Source organism: Carettochelys insculpta, chromosome 10 (assembly GCF_033958435.1).
Source record: "Carettochelys insculpta isolate YL-2023 chromosome 10, ASM3395843v1, whole genome shotgun sequence".
Classification (NCBI taxonomy): Eukaryota; Metazoa; Chordata; order Testudines; family Carettochelyidae; genus Carettochelys; species Carettochelys insculpta.
The window spans coordinates 438,430-466,034 of NC_134146.1; the positions used below are offsets into that span (position 1 = coordinate 438,430).

Sequence of the window (27,605 nt, forward strand, 5' to 3'; positions counted from 1 at the left end):
ATGTGAATTACATTGGGGTGTATCTTCACGGCCGTGAATTGACTGCTGACCCTCTCCCGTCAACTGTATGTACAATTCTTGCTCTGGTGGAGTGCTGGAGTCGACAGGAGAATGCTCAGCAGTTGATTTATCACATCTATAATAAACACAATACATCAATCTCTGCTGAATCAACTGCTGCCCATTGTGCGGTGGGTAGTGAGGATGTGCCCACTGTGTGTGGCCAAACCCTGGAAGAGACCTCCTCCCAAGGGTTACCAATTCAAAGGCACCCAAAGAGAATGAAAGGGGAAGGCTGGATTCCCTTGTGCCATCATTTCCAGGAGCGTGATGTGGATGTGGAATGGAATCTGGCCACCTCAGAGCTTTTAACACTCACTCAGCTCTGGTTGGAGAGACTATACAAGGAGCAGAGCAACAGCGAACTATGGCCATGGGGTCCAGTCCCATTACTGCTGCAGCCACTGGCAAAAATCCCATTTCCTTTTGTGGGGATGGGGAGGGGAACAGACATTCTTTGCTATGTACTGCGTGTCTGAATTCAGTATCCTCTGCAGCTCCAGGATGTTTGCCCCTTCTTCCCACCCATTCTCTTATGGCAGAGTAAATAGGGGACATTAACCTCAGAGTGAAGGTCAACAAAGGCCTCCTCCTTTCTGTGCCTTCAACCCCCACTCTGAGCTGGGTGCACAGATAAACAGAGCTAGGTATGCAGCCCCACAGCACTGCTCCCATCCCGGGGCAGATGCCAGCTACCACTCCAGCATTTCTATTCCAGGAAGCAGAAGCACCTCCATCCACTGATGACTCTGGAATAACCTTGCAACTTCCTTCACATTCTGCTCCCCATCTTCTGCTCCTCCCGAGCAAACACCTCAGCTGAGACTGCTCCCCCTGGTAGGCAGCAATCCGTTCACTCACCCAGGTCTGGAAGAGACCTGCGCCCACTGTCCCATGCACTGCCAATAAGCAACTAGTCAATCTGGGGCAGGGTTGGGAAGCTTTGTGGTTCAAAAGCACATGGCTGGATGAGGAGTGTCTGATTCTGGATATGCTTTCACAGCTGGCATCAGGTCCTCCCAGCCATGGTACCACTGAAGCTATCAAGGGCCTCATGAAACCAATGGCAAAGTTTTCAATGGCTTCAGTGGAAACTGGATTAGTCCCCAAGAGAGCTACAGACCTGGATAAAGGAGAAGAACAATAAAAACAGAAGAGGGGAACAGAGAAATATCATCCAGGGCCTAATTTTTCTTCCCAGCCTCCAATGCATTCCTGTTACAGATGAGAGTATTGTCTGGCTGTTGGCTTAGGGACTGAATGTGGGATGCCCCAAACTGAAAGCAAGAGTCCCCATGGCTTGAGCTGGACAGCGGGCCCCAGTAGCTCAGGGTAGCCTGCAGTCCGGAGGTGTGATCCATGCATGTGTGGGCAGAGCAAAGCCGGCACAGATGAAAGCCACCCAAGTATGGACCCAGAGTACTAGTGGTTGGAGCTACCCTGTGCTGCTGCTATTGTTCTTGCTCCAAAAGCTGCAGCCATGTCCCACGGCCCAGGGCAGGCAAGCCCTGAGCTAGGGACTATCACCCCAGGTGAAAGTAACTTACCAGTTCTTACAGGTTGTAGCAAGGTGCTGTGCCCCCCAAACCCCAGAAGCAGAGGAAGGCTCCCAGAGGCCTTGGTGGGCGGAGAGAGAGCAGCCATGCCCTGCCTCCCCCAGAGACTGACACGCCAGGCAGGAAGTACGGGGCTTATTGGAAGGGCAGCCTCTGAGCAGGGCAGAGGGCCCAGGCTGGGCTCCAGAGAGCAGGTGCGGCAGACCCTGTGCCCCACTGACAGCCGGGTCAGCCAGCTGCCCTGTCCTGACCCCAGAGGCATGTCAAGGCCTGTCACTTGCCCACTTCCCAGAGGTTCCTGATCTACCTGGGCCTGATGAGCCACTGCAGGCCTGCTACTGGGAAGGCCCTGACATGCCCAACCCTCCAGACCTGCCAGCTGCCATTAATACCAAGGACATGGATGTGCACGAGGCTACAGAACTGCTGTCAGCCACTTACCCCAAGGACATGGACGTGCCCGAGGCTATGGAACTGCTGTCAGCCACCTTCCCCGAGGACGTGGACGTACCCGAGGCTACAGAACCTTTGTCAGCCATTAACTCCGAGGACATGGACGTACTCGAGGCTACAGAACTTTTGTCAGCCATTAACCCCGAGGACGTGGATGTGCCCAGGCTCCGGACCTTCTGTCAGCCACCTACCCCGAGGACATAGATGTGCCTGAGGCTCCAGACCTGCTGTCAGCTGCCTACCGCAAGCACGTGGACGTGCCAGAGGCTCCAGACCTGCTGTCAGCCGCCTACCCTGAGGACATGAACGTGCCCAGGCTCTGGAATTGCTGTCAGCCACTTATTCTGAGGATGTGGATGTGCCCGAGGCCACAGAACTGCTGTCAGCCACTTACCCCAAGGACATGGACGTGCCTGAGGCTCTGGAACTGCTGTCAGCCACTTACCCCAAGGACGTGGACATGCCCAGGCTCTGGACCTGCTGTCAGCCATTTACCCCGAGGATGTGGATGTGCCCGAGGCTCCGGACCTGCTGTCAGCCACTTACCCCGAGGATGTGGACGTGCCTGAGGCTCTGGAACTGCTTTCAGCCATTTACCCCGAGGACGTGGACATGCGCAGGCTCCAGACCTGCTGTCAGCCATTTACCCCAAGGACGTGGACGTCCCCAGGCTCCAGACCTGCTGTCAGCCGCCTACCCCGAGGACGTGGATGTGCCTGAGGCTCTGGACCTGCTGTCAGCCACTTACCCCGAGGACGTGGACGTGCCCGAGGCTCCGGACCTGCTGTCAGCCGCCTACCCCGAGGACGTGGACGTGCCCAGGCTCTGGACCTGCTGTCAGCCACTTACCCCGAGGACGTGGACGTGCCCAGGCTCTGGACCTGCTGTCAGCCATTTACCCCGAGGATGTGGACGTGCCCGAGGTTCCGGACCTGCTGTCAGCCATTTACCCCGAGGATGTGGACGTGCCCAAGGCTCCGGACCTGCTGTCAGCCACTTACCCCGAGGACGTGGACGTGCCCGAGGCTCTGGACCTGCTGTCAGCCAGTTACCCTGAGGACGTGGACGTGCCCAAGGCTCTGGACCTGCTGTCAGCCACTTACCCCGAGGACGTGGATGTGCCTGAGGCTCCGGACCTGCTGTCAGCCACCCACCCCGAGGACGTGGATGTGCCTGAGGCTCCGGACCTGTTGTCAGCCACCCACCCCAAGGACGCGGACGTACCTGAGGCTACAGAACTGCTGTCAGCCATTTACCCCGAGGACGTGGACGTGCCCAGGCTCCGGACCTGCTGTTTGCCGCCTACCCCGAGGACATGGACGTGCCCAGGCTTCCAGATGACCCAGAATGGGACCCCATGCCAATGGAACTGGAGGTAGGAAGTAGCTCGTGTGTCATCCCAGCGGAGCCCATGCCCGGGTGTCACAGCCTGAATCCCTGCTGAGCAGCATCTAGCGCTGACCACTGTTAGGGTGCCAGGCTGTGGCGCAGTGCAGTGGGTGAGCCTTCTGCCTCTCCATGCCCTGCCTGACTTGCTTGTTTTCCTGCTGCTCTGCCCTGCGCCAGGAAGAGCTATGTGCCCGCTCAGTCCTGTTTCGGGGAGATGAGCCCTGTACTGGTTGCAGCCCTGCCCCAGGACCAGGCACTTATATACTGTTTGCCTGCTGTTTTACACTGTTTCAGGGCAAGCTGTCTACATACTGTGTTCCTGCTCCGTCCTGCTGCAAGGACTGAGCCCTATATTGACTGTTGCCCAGCCCTGCCCCAGGGCCTGTTTGCCAGCTCCACTCTGTTAAAGGGAGCTGAGCCTCACGCAGACTGTGGCCACACACTGCCTTGGGCCACCCCTTATGTACCGCTTGCCTGCTCCGCCCTGCTGAACAGAGGTGAGCTTTATACTAACTGCTGCCCTGCCCTGCCCCCAGGCAAGAGCTTACATAGTGTATGTCTGCTCAGTAGGCATCCTTCAGTCTGCATAGACTATGGATCGCGCCCTTTAAAATTTCAATTGAGGACTTCATTTACAGCGTCTGTTGTGACTATAAAGACCCACACGAGAGTGACAGGCCTTGCTGCATCTCTTGCAGATGTAGTGGGTGTCTGGCAAGTCCTTATTGTGCTTTCTGTGCGCTCGCTTCTCCTCTGCTAGCTATCTGATCTTCAGCTCGCCCTTCTGAAGGCCCTTGTGTAACCCCTGCCTCCATCTGCTGCGGTCATCTGCTAGATCTTCCCAGTTGTCCAGCTCGATGTCTACCTCTCTGAGGTCTCTCTTGCAGACATCTTTGTAATGCAACTGGGGGCGTCCGGGAGGTCTTTTGCCAGAGGCTAGCTCACCATACAGGATGTCTTTTGGAATCCTTCCATCGTTCATCCTGTGGACGTGGCCAAGCCAGCGGAGTCGACGCTGCCTGAGGAGGGTGTGCATGGTTGGGATTCCAGCTTGCTCGAGGACGGCAGTGTTGGTCACTCTGTCCTTCCACGATATTCCAAGGATGAGCCTGAGGTATCGCAAGTGGAAGACGTTCCGCCTCTTTTCCTGGCGGGCATACAGGGTCCAAGTCTCGCTGCCATAAAGGAGGGTGCTGAGGATGCAGGCTCTGTAGACTTGCATTTTGGTGTGAGTGTACAGCTTGTTGTTATTCCATGTCTGCTCAGCCCTGAGGTAAGGAGCTAGCCCTTGGATTGACTGCTGCCTGGACAGGGCCCGGGGCTTCCATGGAGCCTGCCAACTCAGCCCAGTTAAAGGGGAACTGAGCCCCGTAGAGACTGCCGTCCTGCACTGAACCGGGCAACTTTGAAACTGTAGTGAGGTGTTGTGGCTTTCCGAACCCCTAACATGCATCTTACACAGGTACTGTCCTATCACTGCCCAGGTCCTGGCCAGCCCTTGAAATAGCTCCCTGCTGGCCCCTGCTGCAACTCAGCCAGCTCTTGCCAGAGCTGTGCACCTGAGTGCCTGCTGACTGTCACCTCTGGCTATCCCAGAGGCACAGTCATGTCCTTTGTGACTCTGCCCGACGGGGAGCATGCGACACATGCTGCCCAGTGGTTAGCTGGAGCACAGCTTGGAGTACTGGTCCGGCCAAGTGCTCTCCTCGGTCCTGCTCCAACAGTTTGTCTGAAATCTCTTTGAACCCTGAGTGAGGCTTCTCACCCTTCCATGGCCAGCTCCTCTGGTTCCCCACGCCTGGAGTTCTGCGTTAGGAATGGTGAGGTTTGGAAACGGCAGGAGGAGGAGGAGGCAGCTGTAAGGCAGGGTTTGGAAATGTAGCAGCAAATGGCCTGGCTTTCCAGGGTGCTGTTCAAACACCAATGGTTTAAAATTCTTTTCCTGAGTGTGAGGAATGTCCTGCCTTGCAATGCAGTGATCACTTCCTTTGTGAGTGCTCATTTCAGGCCAGCATCCAAAGTGGCCCTCCTTAGGCTGGGTGCTGGAGATCCCGAGAGAAAACTCTGGTTCTGTTCTGTCTCAGTAAAGAATCCCCTTATATTGTAAAAGGGATTAATTGTCCCATGTTTGGGCCCTCCTGCAGCTGACCTTTTTCACCAGCAGCTGAGCAGGTACTGTACTCGGGGAAGTGGGCAGGAGCGTGGGTGGCTGCCCCATCAGCCCCAAACCCACCCCCACCCCCAGGCTTAATCCCCATGAGTCTCAAACCCACCCCCAACCCCACCCCCAGGATTTACCTTCCTGAGACAACTGCCTCTCCCACAGCTCCCCCTGCTGCCTGGGTGTTTATCATAAGGGCTGTTGGAAGGGAAGTGACTGATTTCAGCTGGGAGAAGCCGAAAGCCCAGGGTGGGGGGCAGACACCCTACAGCACCCCAAGGTGGGAAGGAGTCACTGTGCTGGCTGCACACCCTGGGCTCCACACAACCATAGCACGCCACGCAGTCCAGCCACACTTGGGCTGGTCTGAGTGCAACAGGAGGGTCGAGCAGCCCTTCTCATTGGACAGCAGCTCCCAAATGACTGGGAGGCAGCACCCTCTCACCCTCCCTCTGCCGTCCGGCGGCTGCCTGGCCTCCTCCTCCTCCTCCTCCTCCTCCCCAGTGCGGCTCTGGCAGGGCAGGCTCGGCTGCACCCGCCAGCTCTCCTTCCCCCCCCCGGCGCAGCACGTGGACGGCTGCTGGCTTCCTTTTCCAGGGCTCCCAGACGCCTCTGACACCACGTGCGGCTCCAGAGACTAGAGCCACTTAAACAAAAAAAAATGAAAGCCTGTTTTAAAGGGGGCTTTGTTGAAGCGGTGGCAGCCTCCAGAGCTGCAGGAGGAGTCAGCCGTGGCAGAGCCGCAAGTAGCTACTTACGGAGCTGCATATGGCTCTGGTGCCACAGGTTGCTGACCCTTCATATCTGGACAGAGGGTGTAGTGTCGTTAAAGACAATTTATATGCACAGATATTACTCTGTATATTATGTACAAGAATTTTACATCTATTTACAGATCATGTAGAGGAAGATGTGTAACTTGTTTATGGGAAAGAAGTTTATTCTCCTCTTTGAGACCAACAAGAAGTCTTGTGGCACCTTATAGACTAACAGATATTTTTGAGCATAAGCTTTCATGGGCAAAGACCCGCTTCATCAGATGCATGAGTGAGGGGGTGGTTTCAGAGGGGTATTTAAAGAGTGGGGTCCCAGTAAGAGGGAGGGCCAGAGCTGACAAGGTCCATTCAGCAAGGTGGAAATGGCCCAGTATCAACAGTACTTATCAAAAGAGGAAAAAACAAGTCAGATCAGACAGGGGGATGTGTGCCTTTGTCAGAGTCTAATGGGGAGATGTTAACACCCAGAGCAGAGAAGCTGCCTTTGTAAGCTGCAAGCCACTCCCAGTCTCTGTTTAATCCATGGTTAATGGAGTTAAATTTGCAAATAAATTGCAGCTCAGAGATTTCTCTCTGCATTTGATTTTCAAAATTTTTTTGTTTCAGAACTGTCACCCTTAAATTGGCCACTGAGTGTCCAGGGAGATTGAAGTGTTCCCCCACAGGCTTCTGTACGTTACCATTCCTGATGTCTGATTTATGCCCATTTATTCTTATATGGAGAGACTGTCCAGTCTGGCCAATGTAAATTGTAGTGGGGCAAGAGCTGCCAATTCTGCTCACATATCTACACCAGTGACATCATCACAGGACCTAACACCAACCATACCATCAGGGGCTCCTTTAACTGCACATCTACTAGTATAATATATGCCGTCATGTGCCAGCAATGCCCCACTGCAATTTACATTGGCCAAACTGGACAGGCTGGATGGTGGATGCTGCTAGGCCCACTCCATAGTTTTTTCTTGTCTAGGGACAAGGCCCTTTTCCCTTCCCCGCAAGCACTGCAGAGTCTGCCCTACCTGACCCAGGTAGGTTGTTGTTACAAACTGCCATTGGATGAATCCAAGGAGACAGTCTCAAATTCCTACGATGTGCATGTTCCTTTGTCTCAGTCAAGTACCCTGGACAGTCCCACCCTCCTATTGTATACCCTTGGCTCTGAACATTTTGAATCCAGTTACGGAGCTAAGATCTATAACTCTACCTACAAACATGATACAGATACATCAGTAGCATACACATATCCAGGGCACCCTCATCTTTGATAGACACCTCACACCCCACCCCCAGCACACTGTTTGGGGCCAATAGATACAATGGACACATAAAATGGCTTCCATACCCAAGGTCTTCCCCCGCCTCACGAGGGTAATTCGTTCCTGAAAAACCCCTCTCAGGGCGAATTCTCGTAAGTCGAAACTGTAATTAACATTAATTTCAATGGGAAAACATTTTATGCGTTCCTGAGCCCCAAAATTTACACCCATTTATGCTAAAACAACACCAAATCCCATTAAATCTGGTGCAAGGGGGCGGGCAGGGCAGAGCAGGACACAGGGAGGCAGCCTGGCCTGAGCGCAGCTTAGGTTAAGTGGTGAGGGGGTGCTGCCAGGGGCTGGCCGCATGGGGAGCTAGGCAGGCACAGGGGGCCCCCGGCTGGTGAGGGGCAATGCGTCTCTTGTGCGGGGCTGCACGGCAGAGAGACCCCGCCGGCAGCAGCCAAGGTGGCAGCGGTGGGTGACCCAGGCGCTAAATGGGAGGGAGCACCACAGATGGCGAGCAGCACCCGAGGCACTGCTGCGCAAGGCAGGCGGAGGCGGCACCCTAGCCGCCCAGGGGGTGAGTGGCAGCAGCGGGGCTGGGATGGGCTGCGCACCCAGCATCAACGTCTCGCAGAGCGGCGTGATGTACTGCCTGGACTCGGACAAGTCTACCTCCCCAAACCAGACTGCCGCCCTCTTGCAGGGCGCAGCCGCCCCCTTGCACGGCCTCTTCGTCAAGACCAACGCAGCCGACTCCAGCCCCTTGGTGCTCGCCTACCAGAGCCACCAGTCTCCAAATCGGTCCTCGTAAATGCAAATAAATGCCTCGTAAGCTGAAGTAGGGGTATTAAATGAAACTCCTTGTAAAGTCAAATTCTCGCAACTCGAACGGGCGTATCTCGGGGTATGACTGTATCAAATCCAGTCATGCCCCAGAGGCGCAGCCTGCAAGCGGCACTTTTGTACGGCTCCCAAGCAAGGCTACCGAGCAGGGCTTATGTCTGATCCCTGTCGGTTCCCCATTCACTCTTAGGGGAACAGAGTTTTGGGTCCCACCCGCCCCGGGGTCTGGGGATTCTCATGGGAGTACCTGTGACAAAGGACTGTCTGTGCTTTGCCCGCGGCTGGCCGGGGCAGCTCGCCCCTGCGGGCTGGGCTAGGGGCTGGGCTCTTTAGCTGCACTGCAGGGGTTTGGGTTTCTGCTGGAGCTGTCATCCGCACCCGGACCCTCCGGAGCTTAGCGCCCCAGCCAGGCGCCTGGGCTGCCCCGCGCAGTGCCGGTGGATGGGACGGGCCTGGCCGACTGGGATCACCCGCCGGTGAGGCCCTTGTGCGGGGAGCCGGGGGCTAAGGGCGCCCCCAGCGCCGAGTCCTGGGGGACGCTCCCGTGGGTGACTGCCCGGGAGGAGAGCCGGGCCTGGAACGTGTGGGGCGAGGCGGCCGGGCCGGGGGCGCAGCGGGGGCTCGGACAGAGCCGCAGCCGGGCCCCCGCGGGGCTGGGAGCTGGCAGCGCGGGACGGCAGGAGCCCGCCGGTCCCGCCGCCCGCAGCTCCCGCGCCGCGTCCTCCGGGCACTATGGCAACCCGCGCCCGCGGCGTTCCGGTTTCCACAGCAACCGGCTGGGCCCGGCGCGTGCAGCTGCCGCTCGGCGCCGCCACGAACGGCCGCCGACCTCGAGCAGCGGCGAGCGCGGAGGCCGGGCCTGAGCCTCAGCCTGAGCCTCGCTTCGGGAGCCCCGTCCGCGGGGCCCGACCCCCGCCCCCTTCGGGAGCCCCGTCCTCTCGGGCCTGAGTATCTCCCCCTTCCGGGAGCCCCGTCCGCGGGGCCCGACCCCCCCACCTCGGGAGCCCCGTCCTCTCGGGCCTGAGTATCTCCCCCTTCCGGGAGCCCCGTCCGCGGGGCCCGACCCCCCCACCTCGGGAGCCCCGTCCTCTCGGGCCTGAGTATCTCCCCCTTCCGGGAGCCCCGTTCGCGGGGCCCGACCCCCCCAGTTCGGGAGCCCCGTCCTCTAGGGCCTGAGTATCTCCCCCTTCCGGGAGCCCCGTCCGCGGGGACCGACCCCCGCCCCCTTCGGGAGCCCCGTCCTCTAGGGCCTGAGTATCTCCCCCTTCCGGGAGCCCCGTCCGCGGGGCCCGACCCCCCCCTCCACCTCGGGAGCCCCGTCCGCGGGGCCCGACCCCCCCCTCCACCTCGGGAGCCCCGTCCGCGGGGCCCGACCCCCCCACCTCGGGAGCCCCGTCCTCTCGGGCCTGAGTATCTCCCCCTTCCGGGAGCCCCGTTCGCGGAGCCCGACCCCCCCCCACCTCCGGAGCCCCGTCCGCGGGGCCCGACCCCCCCCCCACCTCGGGAGCCCCGTCCTCTCGGGCCTGAGTATCTCCCCCTTCCGGGAGCCCCGTTCGCGGAGCCCGACCCCCTCCACCTCGGGAGCCCCGTTCGCGGAGCCCGACCCCCCCCCCACCTCGGGAGCCCCGTCCGCGGGGCCCGACCCCCCCACCTCGGGAGCCCCGTCCGCGGGGCCCGACCCCCCCACCTCGGGAGCCCCGTCCTCTAGGGCCTGAGTATCTCCCCCTTCCGGGAGCCCCGTCCGCGGGGACCGACCCCCCCACCTCGGGAGCCCCGTCCTCTCGGGCCTGAGTATCTCCCCCTTAGGGGAGCTCCGTCCCTGAACCCAATCCCCCAGGAGCCCCATCCTCCTGGCCTGAAACGCCTGTACTACTCCCTCCCATCTGGGACCTCCCCATTTCCTGGCTTGAGGGCCCAGGCCACTCTGAGCCTTGCCCCCTGTGACATTGCCTGGTGTGCCTTTGGGATTGTCCTGCTTGGGCCTAGCCTCCGACTTCGAGTGATGAGTGAGTGGGATGACCAGAAACCAGGACTGAGGCTGGAGGCTGCAATCCAGGTCAGTGAGTGGCTCCCCAAGCCTTCTCTTATACCCAGGGCAGAGACTGGTGTGAGGGCCAGTTACATCTCACTATTCCCCCACCCACCAGCATTGCTGCCAAGTGCAAAGAGGGGGCTGGGGAGGAGAGTGAAATCGGCCTCCTATTCCAGAGTTCTGGAAAGATCCGTCTGGAAATGGGGGGTGCAGAGTTAATCAACCCCCTCCCATTGCTGACTGAGCCTAGCACCTCGGGGCAAAGGGCAGGCTGGGAGGGCACTGTCTGCATAGCACAGCAAACATTGACCAGTTTAGGGCAGCAGGAAATTGAACGAATGTGACATCAGCACCAAGAAGACTGTGCTGAGCTGCAGTGGGAGCATTGACATGAGAGAGCTGGGCAGGGAGGGCTGTGGCTGTGCTGCATGATCTGGGCATCCTTTAAGGTTTAAGATGCCACATGAGGTCTTGCTTGTGACCCTGAGCAGGAGCCAGACGGCGGTTTGCCTTTCCCCAGTCGAGGAGATGAAGACCAGCCAGCCCTCTTACCTAGGGGGAGACCCTCCTATTGTGTTCGTTCGGAAGCCGTTTTAGAAGTCTGTTTCTCTTATGAAGGAATTGCTGAGCATTTCAGTGAGTTTCATGCCATCTGCTCTGAAATATCCCTCCTCCCCCTTGCTGTAGATTGGCAGACACCCCATGGAAAGGGCACTGGCAAGAATGCAAGGTGGGCACTCCCAAAAACTCATTGGGCAAAAGTCACCTGCTTGGGCACAGGCAGAGGAAATGAGCCTGAGCCACAGCAGCTCCTCTGCTGTCTGAGACAGTTAAGCATTCAGGGGTGTCTTCCCAGGGGCCAGGACACCTATGTGTCTGCCCCATTGCTATGTTTAGTGCTGTCTGTTGCATAGATGTTGCTGTTACCAGTGCTAGTTGCATTGACCTGCAAATGCTCAAGGTCTGAATTGCTCGTGTGGGTTTTGGGTCTTGTTAAATGGTTTTGACTGCAAATTCAGGGCCTGGTGCTTCATCAAGTGTGTTTGGCTTGTGAGGGGAGGCTGAGGGTAGGGTGTGACTAGCAACCCAGGTGCCATGTAATGGTGGGTTGCTAGCGTACCAAAATGGACAGTGGCATTTCTCACCTACATGAGGCAGACTTTCCTTTCGGATGTGAAATTTTATGTTGAACTCATCTTCCTTTATGGGAGAAGCCAAATAAATGCAGATTCTTATTTGATAATCCCTGCAAGTCTCTGGTGTTGCACTGAGATGCTGCTTCCATGTCCTTACGAGACCTCCGCATGCTTTCCACTTACATGTTTAGATTCTAGTATCTGGAGTAAGAAATAAAATGTCTGCATAAGGCGCACAGCCATTTATGTTGAAATAACTGAAAGCTGCAGAACTGGGTCGGTGGGTGGTTTTTAGAGCTGTCATTGCATCCGAAGGCCGCTAGAGAGCAGCAAGATCTCAGGAGGAGGAAGGGAAAAGAGGCTTGGGGACAATGGGATTTAAGAGGCGCTGGGAGTGGCCAGTTGAAGTTTAGGATCTGAGGGTGAGCAGGGCAGAGATGTACTGCAGGGGCTGCCACAGAATTAAAGGGAGGGCTGGGGTGATTCTTTGCTTTTCTTGGGGCTCCCACTCTTGGCTGGAGGCTGCTATCTGTCCCTGCCAGGAGGAGCTGATCTCTGGCATGCATGACAAAATTTTGTAGCCCAGTCCAGAGCCAGATAGTTTTAAAAATGTTCCCAGTAGCTGATTTAAAACTGAACAAACATTATTGAAAATAAAAAAATGTGTGTGGGGCTCTTAGAACTATTGTCAGTGTCAGCCTGAGCCCTGCATTTTAAGGGAAAAACTGCCATTTCTTTGAAAGCCTAGGACCAAGCACAGAGGCTTTGAAAGACAAGCCACACCATCGGCACCAAAAGATGCAGAAGAACTTTGTTCTTGTGGTGCTGGCTGTGGCCCTGTCTACTAATACATGTGCTGATTTTCACCCTGTGCCTGCCTAGCACCCCTCTGCAGTCAGTGGGAGCCCATGTTTAGCAAGGTGTTCGAATTGGCCTATGGACTTGTGGGATTAAGGGTCTGCTGCCCCCTAGGGCTGTAACACTCCCTTAGCAAAAGATGTCACTGAGCCTGAGCATTTCCTTTCACTCCAGGGGGTTCCTCTGTACCCAACTCAGTGTCCCCCATAGTTTGTAACATGGTTACCAGTGGTATAACTCTGTTCCCTATTGTCCATAGCACAGCAGTGTTCACTCATGCTGCTACGGATCAGTCCTCATTAGAGCATTGGTAAATACACCAGGCTCACCAAAGCAACTTACAGAAGTCCCAGGCAACATGCGCCTAGAACCTGATTTTTAAATAAACACCCCTGTTTCCAAAACTCCTGGAGAGCCCTGTGTTCTGGGCAGCTGGGTCTTGTTAACAGGGTGATGAGTGTAGATCTGTTGGGACTCTGGGATTGTAAATTCTGGGACTTCAGCTCACCTGTGGAGCGAATCTGGCTCACAGAGAAGGGAGTGACATAGCTAGTCAGCTGAGGCTGGGAATTCAAAAGCTGGGTAAAGAGAGGAAACTGTCAAAAAGTGGCCAAGATTCAAGTTAAGACAAATCCATCCGGGAGTAAATTCCTGGGCTTACTCCTGAGAAGCTGCTGCCTCTGAACTGAAACCCATTACCTTGACTTTGACAGGCTTCGGTCCTGCATCCTGGATGGGCATTGGTCACATGGGATAAGAGTTGGCGAGTCTGTCACAGCCTTGCAATAGGGGGCCAGCCCTTAGACTGTCATGTGGGAGTCTTCCTGGCAGTTGGGCCAAAAGAGCTGAGCCTGTCAAGCCGCCTGCCTCATTCATAAAGAGAGAACTTGGGGTGCAATGCAGCTTGACTTCCTTGGGGGCTGTGGTGGGTAAAGCCAGGCAAAGCATATTGCCACAGCTAAGCCCAGAGGCAAAGACATGGTGGATAGTTGAGAGAAGGGGGCAACATCCTTACAGGCTGAGGCTGTTTTGTGTGATACCTATCCCTTTACAATCTAGTAAGAGAGGAAGCAGGTACCACAGGGCTTTGTGAGGGCCCAGTCCTGTAAGGTGTTAAGTGCTGAGCAACCTCACCTGACCGTGAGATCAGACTCCCGGAAGGTGCTTAGCCCTGGCAGGATGGGCCTAAGAACTTGGTCCCCTGCACTGCTGGCTTAGGGGTCTGATATTCCTACAACAGCAAACCCCCTTCACATTAGTGAGAGTCACTGTGCTCCAGCCCATGTAAACTCAATGATTGCGTGAAAAGGACCTCCCTGGCTCTTGGCCCTGCAGGCTGAAGTGTAGCATGATCAGATGGTGCTTGGTCCTCCCGTGAGGGTCCCTTCAAGTCCTAATATTTTATGATTCTATGCACTGTCAGAACCTCCTCGTTTCCTGTCTGGGCAGAGAAGAAGGGTGTCTCATTCTGCTAGTTCCTGTTCATCCCTTCTTCTCTGAGACGGCATTAGCCATAGTATCCACCAGCCTTTGGATTTTATACTCAGGGCTGCTCCTCCCCAGCTGTATTGAAATCCCTGACACCAAAGGGCGTCACTGTCCCTGTGGTCCCATTCACTGTACTGCAGCCTCTGCAGTACATCTGGAACCCATTAGCCAGCCAGTGCCAACGCATTTGCGTCAATTCTGGTGCTGAGAGGTGGCCTGAAAGTTATAAAAGACTCACGCTTTCGTGCGTCTTGCTGTTTCCCTGCTAATATGTGGCTTGCGTGTGCTAAAGGGGAAAGCCCAGGACAGCTAGATGTGGTGGGGGAGGGTCAAGACTGTTGTTAAAGGGACGCTATCAGCTTAAAACTCACACTGCTCTCTGCAGTTTTAACTTGGTGTTGTTAGAAATGGCACCTCAGAGGCCCAGAACTGCAGGGGACTGGGAGGAAATCCCGTGTTTCTCTCTCTTTCTTCCTGTTGGCTACTGCGTGCCTTTGGCAGAGCACTTGCAGAGTCAGGGTTACTGTGTCCCTCGAACAGCCAAGCATAGAAGCATGTACAGTGCTTGACTAATCTGATGGGCTATTTCCATGAGTAGAAAGTTAGGCATGTGCTTAAGTGTTTCCAGAACAGGGACCATAGTCAGTCTGGTTCCCCTCATGTTGCGTGGGTCCCAACAAACAACTGTGGGTGATGAGGGATGAGTGAAGTGCTTGAAGTACTCTGTGGGCCTTGGCCTGCTTCCATGTCAGCCTCTAGAGGGTGCAATGCCCTGTTTTAGCAGAGATTTGTATTGGCGGGGTGGAGAAGCAGCTGAGTGCCCCTGCAAAGCTGGGGCCAAATGGGCTAATGTGACCTGGGCTGCGTAAGCAGGGAGGTTGCAGGCCAGGCGGAGAGGTTACTTGACCTCTCTGTTTGCCACTGGGAAATCAGGTGTAGGCTGACAGACCTTAGATACAGTGTAACTCACCAAGCGTCAGGCGAGGCATAAAGCAACACTGGGTGTTTTGCTAGGAGATCTGCTCTAGGAATAATTCGGGGGCCAGGTCTGGTCTGTGCTATACCAGAGGTCACAATGGACCTTCCTGGCCTTGGACTCTGGGACCAGCTGGCCTTTCCCCATTGTAGGGCGCATGGGAGGTTTTGCTCTCATTTTGCAGCAGTTCTTGATCACTTCCCAGACACAAGTTGGGCCTCTTTGCACCTAGGGATTGCAGTGATCAGGTGGCTGCTTCTTGGAGCCATGCAGAGCCAGGGCAAGTAGGATGCCTGCCTTAGTCCTGGGTTCCTTCTGCACCACTGACTGGACTTTTAATCGTCTACTCGGCAGCGCTGACAGGAGCTCCCAGGGTCCCTTGTTAACCAGGTGTCCTGGTCAGCAACCGGATGCCCAGCAGCCCTGCTGCTCACATACTCCAGAATGTGTTAGCCTTTTTGTGACTCCAGATTCATTACACTGAGTTATATTCAGTTTGTGATCCACTTCATCCCCCCCAGGTTTTGCTCAGCACCTACTTATCCTGTTGATGCCCTTATGTAACTGTCCATTAGACTTTTTTCCCTTCTTAAGTACAGTGCTTGGCCACTTATCATTACTTAATTATATCTTGTTGAATTCAGGCCAGTTCTCCAATTTGTCAAGGCCATTTTGAATTCTAATCCTGTCCTCCAAAGTGCTGCAGCGCCTCCTATTTTAGTGTCACCTGTGGATTTTAAAAGCACATTGTCCCCATCTCCATGTTGTTAGTTAGAATGTGGAATTGTACCAGATTAAGAACTGTGCCCTAGAGGATCCCACTGAATACCTCCTCCCAGTCTGACGACAAGCCATTGGTAACTACTCTTTGGATATGGCCTGTAAATCAGATGTACACCCACTGTAATTTACTCTAGACCACCTTTTCCTCTTTTGTTTATGAGACTGTAATGTAGGACTGTATGAAAAGTCATCATGTTTACAGCTTCCATCTACCTGCCCATATCAAAGCAGAAGTTTGATTGGTTTAGCATGATTTCTTCTTGACAAATCTATTCTGGTAACTCCTATTAACTATTATCCTCCAGGTCCTTACAGCTGGACTGTTCAATAAATTGTTCTAGTATCTTTCCAAGGGTTGAAGTGATAGGTACTCTGTTGGCCTTTCTTCAGCCCTTGTGACCTTAACCATCCTCCATGAGTTCTTAAAGATAATTGCCAATGGTTCCAAAACTGTTTCACTTAGGTCCTTAATTACTCAACAATGCATTTCAACAGGCCCTGCTGGCTTGAATACATACAACTTACATCCATCTAAATTTTCTGCAACCTGCTCTCTCTTTCTTTTGGCTTGTCTTTCTTACCCCTTCTTAGGATTAATTGTGCTGAGAATCTGGTTACCATTAATCTGTTTAGGAAGACTGAAGCAAAATATGGATTAAACACCTCCACCATCTTGATACAATCAATTAGCTCTCCCTTTCCACTGAGCAGAGGACCTACATTTTATTTTGTCTCTCTTTTGCTCCTAATATACTTAATGAACTTCTCCTCTCTCATCACCCCTCATGTCTCTTGGTAGGCGTAACTCATTTTGTGCCTAAGTCTTTCTGATTTTCTCCTGCAGGCTTGTGCTATTCCTTTGCATTTCTCCTTAGCAAATGGTCCATGTTTCCACCTTTTGCAAGATTTCAAGGATCACCAAGTCTGGATTTAAATGATACATCATTGGATGTAGACTTCCCAGTTCTCCAGTGCTGTAGCATCTCTTGAATCAGAGACAGAATGCCGCACAAACCCTTCAGGGGCCTGAGACTCAGACAGCCTGTCTGGCTTTGCTGAGAGAGAGAATCTCCGTGGAGGCACAACATTAACTACCCTTTGATGTTTATAAATCTGTACAAATTTCCCATGTTTCATGTATAGGCCAAGACCCTGATCTTCCCATGACTGTCCAGCACAGCCACGAGTGGAGGCAGCCTGTGGTCTTGAGCGATCTGTAGTCCTCTGTGCTGAGTGGTGCTGAGCCCTTGTCTTCACTGCTCCAAAAGAGGTGTGTTACCGCAAGGCAGCTAAGATGCTAGTGCTGTCCTGAGGTAAAAAACACAAGGAAGGCCAAGCGTTGTCATTTGACTGTGGGGTAAACCAGGCAAGGTCAGCCCTAAGTGGGATTTTCCTGTCCTACAAAAATGTCAAGATATACAGTAAGCTCTTTCACATCCAGCAACCCCAGGACCAGGAAGTTGCTGGATGTTCAAATATGCCGCTTAATAGAGAGGAGGTTGCAGGATCCTCAACAGAGGGGCGGGCGATTCCACCAGCCCCGTGGCTAGGAGCTGGCTGAGGTGTGGAGCCCTGCTGGAAGCCCCAGCCCCCGCAACCCCAGCCATGTGGTGGGGGACCCCATCAGCCCCACAGCTGGGAGTTGACTGGGGTGTGGAGTCCCACCAACAACCCCAGCTGCTAGAAGCCTGGCCAGGTGGTGGGGGGACCCTGTCAGCCCTGTGACTGGGAGCTGGCTGGGATACAGATCCCCTCTGGCAGCTCCTACCCCAGGAAGTCAGCTGTGGCCAGGAGAACTCCATCAGCTCCAACCCTGGGGAAATGGCTGGGGCACCAGGTTCAGGGAAACTCTGGCAGCTCTGGGGCTAGGAGATCTCTCCTGGGGCATGGAACTCCACTGGCAGCTCCAGCCCTGGTGACCCTGCTGGGGCGGGGGAAACCCCGGCAGCCCCAGGGCTGGGTGCTCTTTTGGCAGCTTGGAGGGAGGCCAGGTGAGCGCTCAGCAGAGTAGCCCTGACGGGTGGGGTGTTGCTCGTGCACTCAGTTCAGGAAGCTCATGTTTGTGTCAGTTACTTGGGAGTTCAGGTTGAATGAATATGGGATAAAAGAGAGTTTACTGTATTTAAAAAAATCCCATCCCAAATCAGTACAAAAATTAGAAATCTTGAAAATTGTTGCAATTGTTTTTAAAAAGTTGGTTTGGATCAGTCAAAACATCTTGCTTTAATAATTTAGAAATGTTTCATTTTTATTTGGCCATTTTACTTAGTTCTACTATAATAACTCTGAATTTTGAAGCAGAATGCCTCTTTTGCACAGGAAAACCGGGATTTTCCATTCTGAGCATGTTATGAACTACTTTAACAATTCCAAAACCCCTTTCCCTCCAAAGTAAACCTTTGAATGGACAAAGTTATTTAAACTGACCTTTTCCCACCCAAAGCTTTAGTTGTGATGAATTGGCATTTTATTATCCCAAAAAAAAAGAAAAAAAAAGTTGTTGGAAGATTGCCAACCTACTCTAGTATTTTTTTTACCTCAACGTACCTAAGGAGGGAGCCAGCCTTCAGGGGGAAAACCACAGTGGAACCCAGGCACCTCAGTTTTACCATGAGATATCTTGTTAATGTCAGCCCTGTGCCTTCGTCTTGTTTATCTTGTGGTGTGAGTGAAGTGCTTGTCTTTACTGGGCTTTCCCCTCAGGATACTCACATGCATTACTTTCTCTGTGGTGAAAAACACACCTTTGCTAGTGGCGAAGAAAAGGGTTGAGGCCTGGTCTATGCTTAAAAATTACATTGACCCTGCTGCTTTGCTCAGGGAAGTGAAAACTTTTGTGTCCTGAGCACTGGAATTAGGTTGGCTTAACACCTGAGCTCAATGAAAGGTTTCTTCTGTTGACTCTAGCTACCACCTCCTGGCGAAGTGAGTTGACCCCTTCCATCAATGCAGGAAGCAGCTGTCCTATGACAGGATAGCTGCGGTGCCATAAAAGAACAAATCATGTCAAGCCAACCTACTGACTTCCTAACAAGTCTTCTGGATAAGACGGAAGTGGTAGATGTGATATACCTAGATTTAGCAAAGCATTTGATATAGTCTTGCATAATCTTCTTGTCCATAAACTAGAGAAATGCGACTTAGATGGGACTACTGTAGGATGGATGCATACTTGATTGGCTAATTGCTCTAAGAGAGTACTTCTCAACGGTTCATGGTTGTGATGGAAGGACATAACAAGTGAGGTTCTGGGGCTCAGTGTGGGGACCAGTTCTCTCACTATCTTCATCAGCAATTTAGACAATGATACAGAGAGTACACTTACAAAGTTCCCAGGTGATACCAAGCTGGTAGGGGTTGTAAGTGCCTTCATGGATAGGGTCAGAATTCAGAATGATCTGGACAAACTGGAGAAATGGTCTGAGGTAAATAGGATGAAATTCAATAATGACAAGTGCAAAGTACTCCATTTAGGAAGGACTAGTCAGCTTCACATATACAGAGTGGAAATGACTGTCTAGGAAGGAGTACTGCAGAAAGGGATCTAGGAGTCGCAAGCTAAACATGAGTCAACAGTGTTGCAAAAACAGACAAACATCATTCTGGGATGTATTAACAAGAGTATTGTAAGCAAGCCATGAGAAGTAATTCTGCTCTACTTTGCACTGATTAGGCCTCAGCTGGAGTACACCAGTCCCTCGAGTTATGCGAGAGTTGCAGTCCCATGCACCCTCACATAACTCAAATTTTGCGTAACACAGGGGGAGGATTTTCCCAGTAGAACACACGTTCTTCAGCCAGGGAAGCAGCAGCAGCACCTGAAGGTCCTTCTGAAAGATAAGTCCTGGGGATGGGGGGAGCAGTTGGGGAGGGTTAAACTGGTATTGGGTTGGGGCCATGGGAAGGGGCGGCGGGGGGGGTAAGCTTGCAGCGGGAGCAGAGGGTTGGTGAGCCGAGGCTGTGTGGCCCTGCGGGGCGTTGATCCAGAGCCATGTGGTGGGGGTGAGCCGGAGCCACGCACAGGGCAGGAGGTTAGCTAGAGCCAGTCGCAGAGGGGGTTGTTGAACCAGGGCCCTGGGGGGTGGGGTTTGAACCAGGGCCACGTGGGGCTGGGTGGGGGACTGAGCTAGGGCCAGCAGGGGAGCCGGATTTTGAGTTGCACTTAGTTCACATTACTGCTAATTAAGCATAAATCAAAATTGTACATTTTGAGGGATTACTGCATTGTCTTGTTCTGGGCGCAACATTTCAGGAGAGATGTGGAGAAATTGGAGAAAGTCCAGGGAAGAGCAATAAAAATTACTGAAGGTCTGGAGAATGTGTCCTGTGAGAGAAAATTGAAAGACTGGGTTTGTTTAGTTTGGAAAAGAGAAGACTGAGAGGGGACATGATAACACTTTTCAGGTACCTAAAAGGTGGAGGTGGAGGAAGAAAAATTATTCTCCTTACTCTCTGTTCATAGGGCAAGGAGCAAGGGGCTTAAATTGCAGTAAGGGAAATTTAAGTTGGACATTAGGAAATCTTTCTTCCTTTATTCTACTGAAGTAAATTGCCCAGGGGTGTGTGGAGTCTCCATCACTGGAGATTTTTAAGTTCAGGTTAGACAAACATCTAGATATGGTCTAGGAATGTGGCGTCCAACATGAGGCTGTGTGGCTGGTTGAGTGTGGCTAGTTGGCTTGAACAATGGAAGTATTTTCAGAATAATGCTGCTAGTTGACTATAGCGTCTACTGCTTCAGAACTTGCTGGACGCCACGTATCTAGATGGTGCTTGATGCTGCCATGAAGGTATGGGACTGGACTCAATGACCTCTTGAGGTTCCTTTCAGTTCTACTGCTCTATGATTCTATGAGCCTTTTTACCTTGCCCCTGTATATATGGCACTTGTCCTCTTTGCTGGGAACTCCAGTTGAGCTTTCAGCTCTGGTATTGTGCCAGGGGCTTAGGTTAGAAATACTTTGCTGGGCCAGCGATCACAGACCTCTCCGCTTCCCTGGTGGAATGAAGGGTGTCCGTCCATAGGAGAGAGGGATCCAAGCGAGTGATACACCCATTAGAGCCTTTGGACTCTGATGGCCATTGGTGCAGGGGAGAGTGGTCTCCTCCTCTCCAGAGTTGTGTTGGACCAGAGTGTGGCTGAGCCATGCCAGAAAAGTTTGCAGCTGCAGCTGCTGCTGCTCCACTTACAGGGGCAGGGCTGCAATGGAAGGGGAAGCTGGGATGCATGTTTCTCAGCTGGAGTTTGCTAGCATCCATCAGCAGTTCCCTTGCCTCTGGCTTGGCTAATATGTGCTCAGCATGATATCTCAGCCATAGGATAATATCCTGCTCTGTTTCAGAAACTAGAAGTCACTGTCCTGAGCCCAGAGGCCAGCAAAGAGGACAAGACACTGACTGTGCAGGGAGGCAGGGACCAAGACACGCCTACCCCAGTCTTGGTCAGGATTCGGCAGATTGTCACTGAGAGCCTCACCGAGGAGTCGTCCCAAGGTACAGGATGGGCAAGAGCTCCTGTGGGCCAGGAGACGGGTTGTGGGAGGCCCAAGGAGCTCCCATCTTAGTTGTCAGAAGGCCTACAGGGAAATCAGCACTGCAATGGGGAATGGGATGAGTGGGGCCAGTGGGATGGTGAAGACCCTTAGCTGGCTGGAAGAATCTGACTATTTTTAAATGAGCCAAATCTGATCCTTGCATCTATGGTAGAGCTGAACATTGCTCCAGATCTTCCAATTTCAGGTCAGTAGCTTAACCACAAGGTCCTCCTTTCAGTAGGCTCACCACATGGCCTGCTTGGCTGGGACCATCAACCCACTGCCAACCCACCTTTCTTGCTCCTCCAGCACTGTGGAAAACAACCTGTCCACTCAATATGCAAGAAGAAAACCGTATGCTGCAGAAGGAGCTCTTGCGCCTGGAGGAGCAGCTGGCACACACCTGGGCAGAGAAGGAGGAGCTGGAGAGCAAGCACCATGCCATCAGTGAGAGGGTGAGCGCTGGGTCTGCAGCCATCTGCGTTCCTTTGGGCATGGAACAGTCTGCCAGGCTGGCTGGCTGGTTTCTGGGTGCATGCTCCATCTTCACATTGAAGTTCATGAGTATAGCCACTAAGAAATGAAAAAGTGGGAGCTGTGGAATTCACAGGTTTGGGGCAGATCATGAGCTGGCATGAATCCAAAGTCAATGGAATTCTCATCAAACATCAACAACAAGCCTGGACTCAGCGCCTGTTAGTGTCCAATGCCTCCCTCACTATTTCCTTCCATCTTTCCCTGTCCAGCGTGCAGTGGCTTAGTTTCTGTAGACTAGCTCCACACCAATCTACTATATTGTGTATCCATTCTCTGTGGGGTCTGCCTCTCCTATTCAAACCACCTATTATGCCGAATACCAGGATCTTTATTTTTTGTTTGTCTTTCATTCTGCAGAGATACCCGAATAGCTGTAACTTCCATTATATAACCTTCTGCAGTAGGTTCTTTTTCAGCTGTATCTTCCTATATAATTCCTCATTGGTGACCATCTGCATCCATCCTATTCTCAGGATCTTTCTATAACAACTCCGCTCAAAAGCCAATATTCTTCTCTTTGAATCTTTCATTATTATCCATGTCTCACATCTGTACATCATGCTGCTGAATACACATTTTCAATACGCTCAGCTTCATTCCTAAGGTAATCGCTTTGCTTTTCCAGATCTTATCCATTGCCTTCAAACTTGCTGTTGCTTTCGCAATTATAGTCGCTGCTTCTTTTTTACAGTCTAGATCATTCGTTATGTTGCTCCCCAGTTCGGTGAACTTCTCTACATTCTCTCGTTCAATCCCATGTACACTGATCTTCCTTCCTATTTCCTTATCTCCAAATACCACTGTGTTTGTTTTATAGATGTTCATAATCAGGCTGTACTGCTTCCCTTCCTTGTTTAGCACCTGCACCACTCTTGCTAGCTTCTCGTCATCTTCTTCAATGATAACTATATCATCCATGAACCTCAAGATGTTAATTCTCATCCCGTGCACAGATATCCCTTCCACCTCTTCCTTGATCTTGTCCATCTCTTTCTCTAGGTGCATGATGAAAATAACTTGGCGATATTGGACCTTCTTGTCTCATACCTGTTCTAAGCCAAGTTCCCAACTTTCTGCACATTCTTGCCACTGCCTCCGGATTGTCATTGATATCCTTCAACAGCCATATCAGTCTGTTATCCATGCCATATGACTCCAGTACTGCCCAAGTCACTCACTTTCTGATATATACTGTGAAATGCCTTCTGAAAATCAATGAAGCAGTTGTAGATGTTCTTGTTCTTCCATCAAGCTTTCTCTGCTATCAATCTTAGTGCTAATATCTGCTATATGGTACTTCTATCTTTACTGAAATCCATTTTTTCATCCGCTAGAGGGTCTTCTATCTGCGATCTCAGTCTCCCTGTCAGTATCAGCAGCAGCAGCACCTAGCCCAGATGACTTGTTAGCACAATCATTCTGTAGTTCTTGCACTCCAATGCACTTCCTTTCTTGTATATCAAAACAAAAAAGCAGTCAAGTAGCACTTTAAAGACTAACAAAATAATTTATTGGGTGGTGAGCTTTCATGAGAGAGACCCACTTCTTCAGATCAAGTGGGTCTATCTCACGAAAGCTCATCACCTAATAAATTATTCTGGTAGTCTTTATAGTGCTACTTGACTGCTTTTTTTTTGTTTTGATAGAATACAGACTAACATGGCTATCTTTCTGTCACCTTTCTTGTGTATTGTCACAAGCGCGGATCTTGTCCATTCCTTAGGTGCCTTCCCTTCTTTCCATGCTATATTACATAGTTGGTGTGTTTCCTGAATCATACTTTCTCCACAGTATTTGATCATCTCTCCAATGATCTTATCATTTCCAGGGCTCTTGTTCTTTAGTCGTTTCGCTGCTCTTTCTACTTCCTCCTTTGAAATATCAGTCTCACTCTCAATGCTCAGCAAAGATCTCTCTTTCAGTTCTTTGATCAGTCCCTCTGAGACACTCAGGTCCAACTGTGCTTCCTACAGATTGGTGCAATATCTTATCTATCACTGCAGAACCTTCTCCTTGTTCATGAGCACCCCTTTGCTTTTGTCTTTGATCACCATCTTCTTCGGCTGCCGCTTCCTATGAATATTCCTGATCATCTTATACACCTCTGTAGTCTTACACTCACCTTAATACCTCTCTGTATTTTCAGGCTGCTCCACTAACTGTTTTGCCTTATCCTTTCTGGCCGCTTTCCTTACCTCATTACATTTCACCCAATGTTGCTTTTCTGCCCTCCGGAAACATCCCTTCTGATCTTCAACTCTCTCTTCTTTTGGACCAACTTCAGTGTCTCCTGCGTAATCCACTTCTTATTGATCTTCTCTTCTGGAACAGTCTGCTTAATTGTCTCTTCTATTGCTATGGCTATTCCTTCAACTCTTTATCTAGATCTATCTCTGTGCCCGCCTTCCTAATTTTCTCTTCGAGTGCTGCTCTCTTTGCGCCCATTCCCTATTTCTTCCTCACCTAGCCTTGCCTTGTCTCTTCTTTCCTTAAACTGTATCTTATACTTTCTCTTGAGTTTCATCTTGATGTTTGCAATCACTAGACTGTGGTCTGAGTCTAAATCCACTCCTTGGAAAGTTTGGCACTGCTGTACTGATGTTACCCATCTTCTTCTTGTCAAGATCATATCTATCATGTTCTTGGACTTCCCATCATTCGGTTGCCATGTCACTCCAACAGAAGGACTGTAGGAAATCCCGTGTTGCAGATCACCATCTCGTGCTCGGTAGCAAACGCTAGTAATTTCTCACCTTGTTTCTTTCTTTCTCCATAACCAAACCTTCCCATTACTCTCTCCCAACCTTCATTACCTGTTCCGACCTTCATGCTCCAATCTCCTCCAGAGATCAACACATCCCTGTCCTGAAGCGTCTTTCTCAAATTTTTATAGAATAGCTCAATCTCTTCCTCTGTACTGTCCGATGTGGGTTTATACACTCAAACAACCAAGATGTTGAACAGTTTTGCTTCGAATCTTGCTACCATCATTTTTGCACTCATCGATTTGTATCCTAATAATGCTTCTCTAGCTCTGTTGCTATGAAGGAATCTGACTCCTGCCTCATGCTTCGTTTCATTCCCTGACCAAATGACTTCACAACCATACGTCTCTCCTGATGCCGTCCAACGTATCTCTGCCAGTCCAAGTATATCGCATCGGTATCTTTCCATCTCCTTTCAAAGCAGTTCTAACTTTCCACAGCTTTTGGATGTTTCATGTTCCGATTGATGGTATATATGTTAGTTGTAATTTTCTTTTGCTAGCCAACTTATTGACTCACCCCCGATTGCTTAATTGGTGCACGGACCTTGTTTATCGGGGCAACATCTGAGCCTGCATCTTTTATCAGTTAGTTGTACTGACATCAGATTTCATTCATATTGTTGTTTCACGATCAGCACATTGTCACGCATCTGATCAATCCTCCTCTTTCAACGAGGCTTGAGACTAGCATGGAACCTGGAGGCTTCATGGTGGAGTTCAGTGTAACTCTGCTAATGCACAGCAGCCCAGGGTCACACCAACCTATACATTTAAACTACCTCTTGTCAACAGTTACATGCAGAAGACAGAGGCTCCAGTGAGAGTAGGCAGCCCCTTGCTCTCATTAGTAATGCACATATATCTCCATCAAGCAAGAATTTTAAAAAGGTTATTTATAACAAGCCCAATTTTCCTCTTCTCCATGAATCTCAGAGGCAGGAGTGTCAAGCTGTCCCACAGTGACTGAAGTCCATGAGGGCCTGTCTTAGGGCAGCCAGTTAGCAACCAGGGCACAACCCCAAACTGGTGGTGAGTTCTGTGCTTAGGTTTCTCTGGCCAGTCATCCAGTGTCTAGCCAGCCAAGTGAGCTAGTCGTTGCGATACTTGTCCCCTTATAGCCAGGATCACAGTGGTATTCAGGTTACTCTCAGTCCCAAAGCACCAGTCACCTACCCTAGTCAATGGCATGTTCGCTCTCACACCAAAGCCAGTGCTTGTAGCCAACCCCATAATCAGCTATCTACAGATTTATTAACTAGGGAAAGAGAAAAAGAGAGTTATTTACAAGGCTTAGGAAGGTAAACGTGCACACGCACACACTTGCAGAGGTTCCAATCTTAAGTTTCGAAAAGAAGCAGCAGATGCATCTGCCCTAAGCGAGCTCTCTCTGTCCTTTAGGGCTAACCCAGGCTATACACTGAGGATCTCTGCTCATGCCCAGTAATTCTTGCCCCCAGAGTCCCAGCAATGTAAAGACTCAGTTCCTTCTTGTTAGGGCGATTTATTCCTTAACCCAGATGTGATGCAAGGGGAACCACACAGGGTCATGTTTCTGCAAGTGCTGAGCTGGCTTTGCAGGGCCTGCTGTGCTGGGCCTGTTGGGGGAAGGGAAGCCCTGTCCATGTCACACTGCTGCCCCTTGCACCTTTCTGGCTGCTTGGCCCCTCTCCCTGGCACCTGGGCCCAGGCAGGGAGAGGGGAAGACAGGGCAGTTTCTCCCTCTGGATTTCTGCTTTGGTGCAGAGCATCTGCTGCCTGCAAGAGCCCGGCTGGGGAGGTGACAGCAGTCAGTGTGGCAGGCAACTCCTGTTGGGAATACGTTCTGTTCTGTGCACTGAGGCATTTGCAGATGTGCGCCACCAGTTAAAAGACATGCCACCCTCTGCGGACAGCTGTTGGAGCTCTGTCAATCAGCTGGGTGGCATTGGAATCTCTACTAGGTTGCTGCCCAAGCACTCAGCTTGAAGGGAGCGCTGACGGTAACGCTGGTGCGGGAGGAGCACTGCACCCCTGAGCTGCGTGCAGGGGTGCAGGTCACTGCGGAAGGCACCGGGAGCAGATTCCCTCAGCTCAGCCTCAGTGAGGCGCATTTCCAAAGCCCTTGTAACTTCTGAGTCGTCCCAAGGGTGCTGTGAGGTGTCCCAGGGAGCCACTCAGTCATTGACCATCCCCAGAAAGCAGTGGTAGCTGTGTCAGCAGGAGAGCATCTTCCACTGTCATAGCGCTGGCCAGACCAGTGCTTGTTGCTGGAACTTTGCTTAGTTGGAGAGCAATGTGAACGTTCTCGACAAAGGTGCTACTGTAGACATAGCTTTGGACACGCTGAACGTGGCAGATTTGGGGCAGGGGCTGTCTCTTTGTTACTTGCCTCAGAGCTCCTAGTGTTGGGGACTCTGTGCTGTGAGAGTGGCGCTCTGCTGGCCCTGGCTCTGGTGCAGGAGCTGCCAAGGCAAAGCAAACACCACTCTGAGGGGTCTCTGCTTTCCCAGCTGGAAAAGATGCTGCTGGTGGAAGCAAAGCAAGGGGCGGGGGATGGTGGCCTGGCACTCGTGGAGCTGAGGCAGCGGTTTGAGGCTGACGAGAAGGCATGCAAGGACAAGCTGCAGGCCTATCAGGAAGGGCAGCAGCGCAAGGTTCAGCTGGTCCAGCGGCTCCAGAACAAGGTAGGTACCTGAGCCCGTGCCAGCATCTCGATGGGTAAACGGCAGCGAACCTAGCATGGGGCACAGAACAGGCCCTGTCTGGTGTGAACGGGACAGCTGCACTGCAGCTGTGGGGCTGCCCCAGCTCATACCAGCTGGGCGCTAGGCTCAGGCTGGGATGTGGGCATGCATCAGTTCAGAGGCTGCTTCTGCCTCCCTGAAGCAGGAAGGGACATACAGTCTGTCTTCCTTTCTGTTGGTGTTCTGAGTGAGGAAGTGTTACCTTGGGGCAGCCTCTCCTCCCCACCTGTGGGCAGACCTCGCCCCTGCTGCATCTCCAGTCATG

At 52.2% G+C, this 27,605-nt stretch overlaps 1 protein-coding gene across 1 annotated transcript in view; it reads left to right on the forward strand.

The window, feature by feature from the left end:
* Nucleotides 1–10,508: 10,508 nt before the first annotated feature.
* The window catches only part of CROCC2 (ciliary rootlet coiled-coil, rootletin family member 2), a 101,334-nt gene continuing 84,237 nt past the window's right edge, over nucleotides 10,509–27,605 (forward strand). The window contains 5 exon segments of the mRNA XM_075004583.1: nucleotides 10,509–10,562; nucleotides 20,139–20,183; nucleotides 21,122–21,272; nucleotides 21,623–21,768; nucleotides 27,107–27,280. Coding sequence (XP_074860684.1) covers nucleotides 10,509–10,562; nucleotides 20,139–20,183; nucleotides 21,122–21,272; nucleotides 21,623–21,768; nucleotides 27,107–27,280 — 570 coding nt within the window.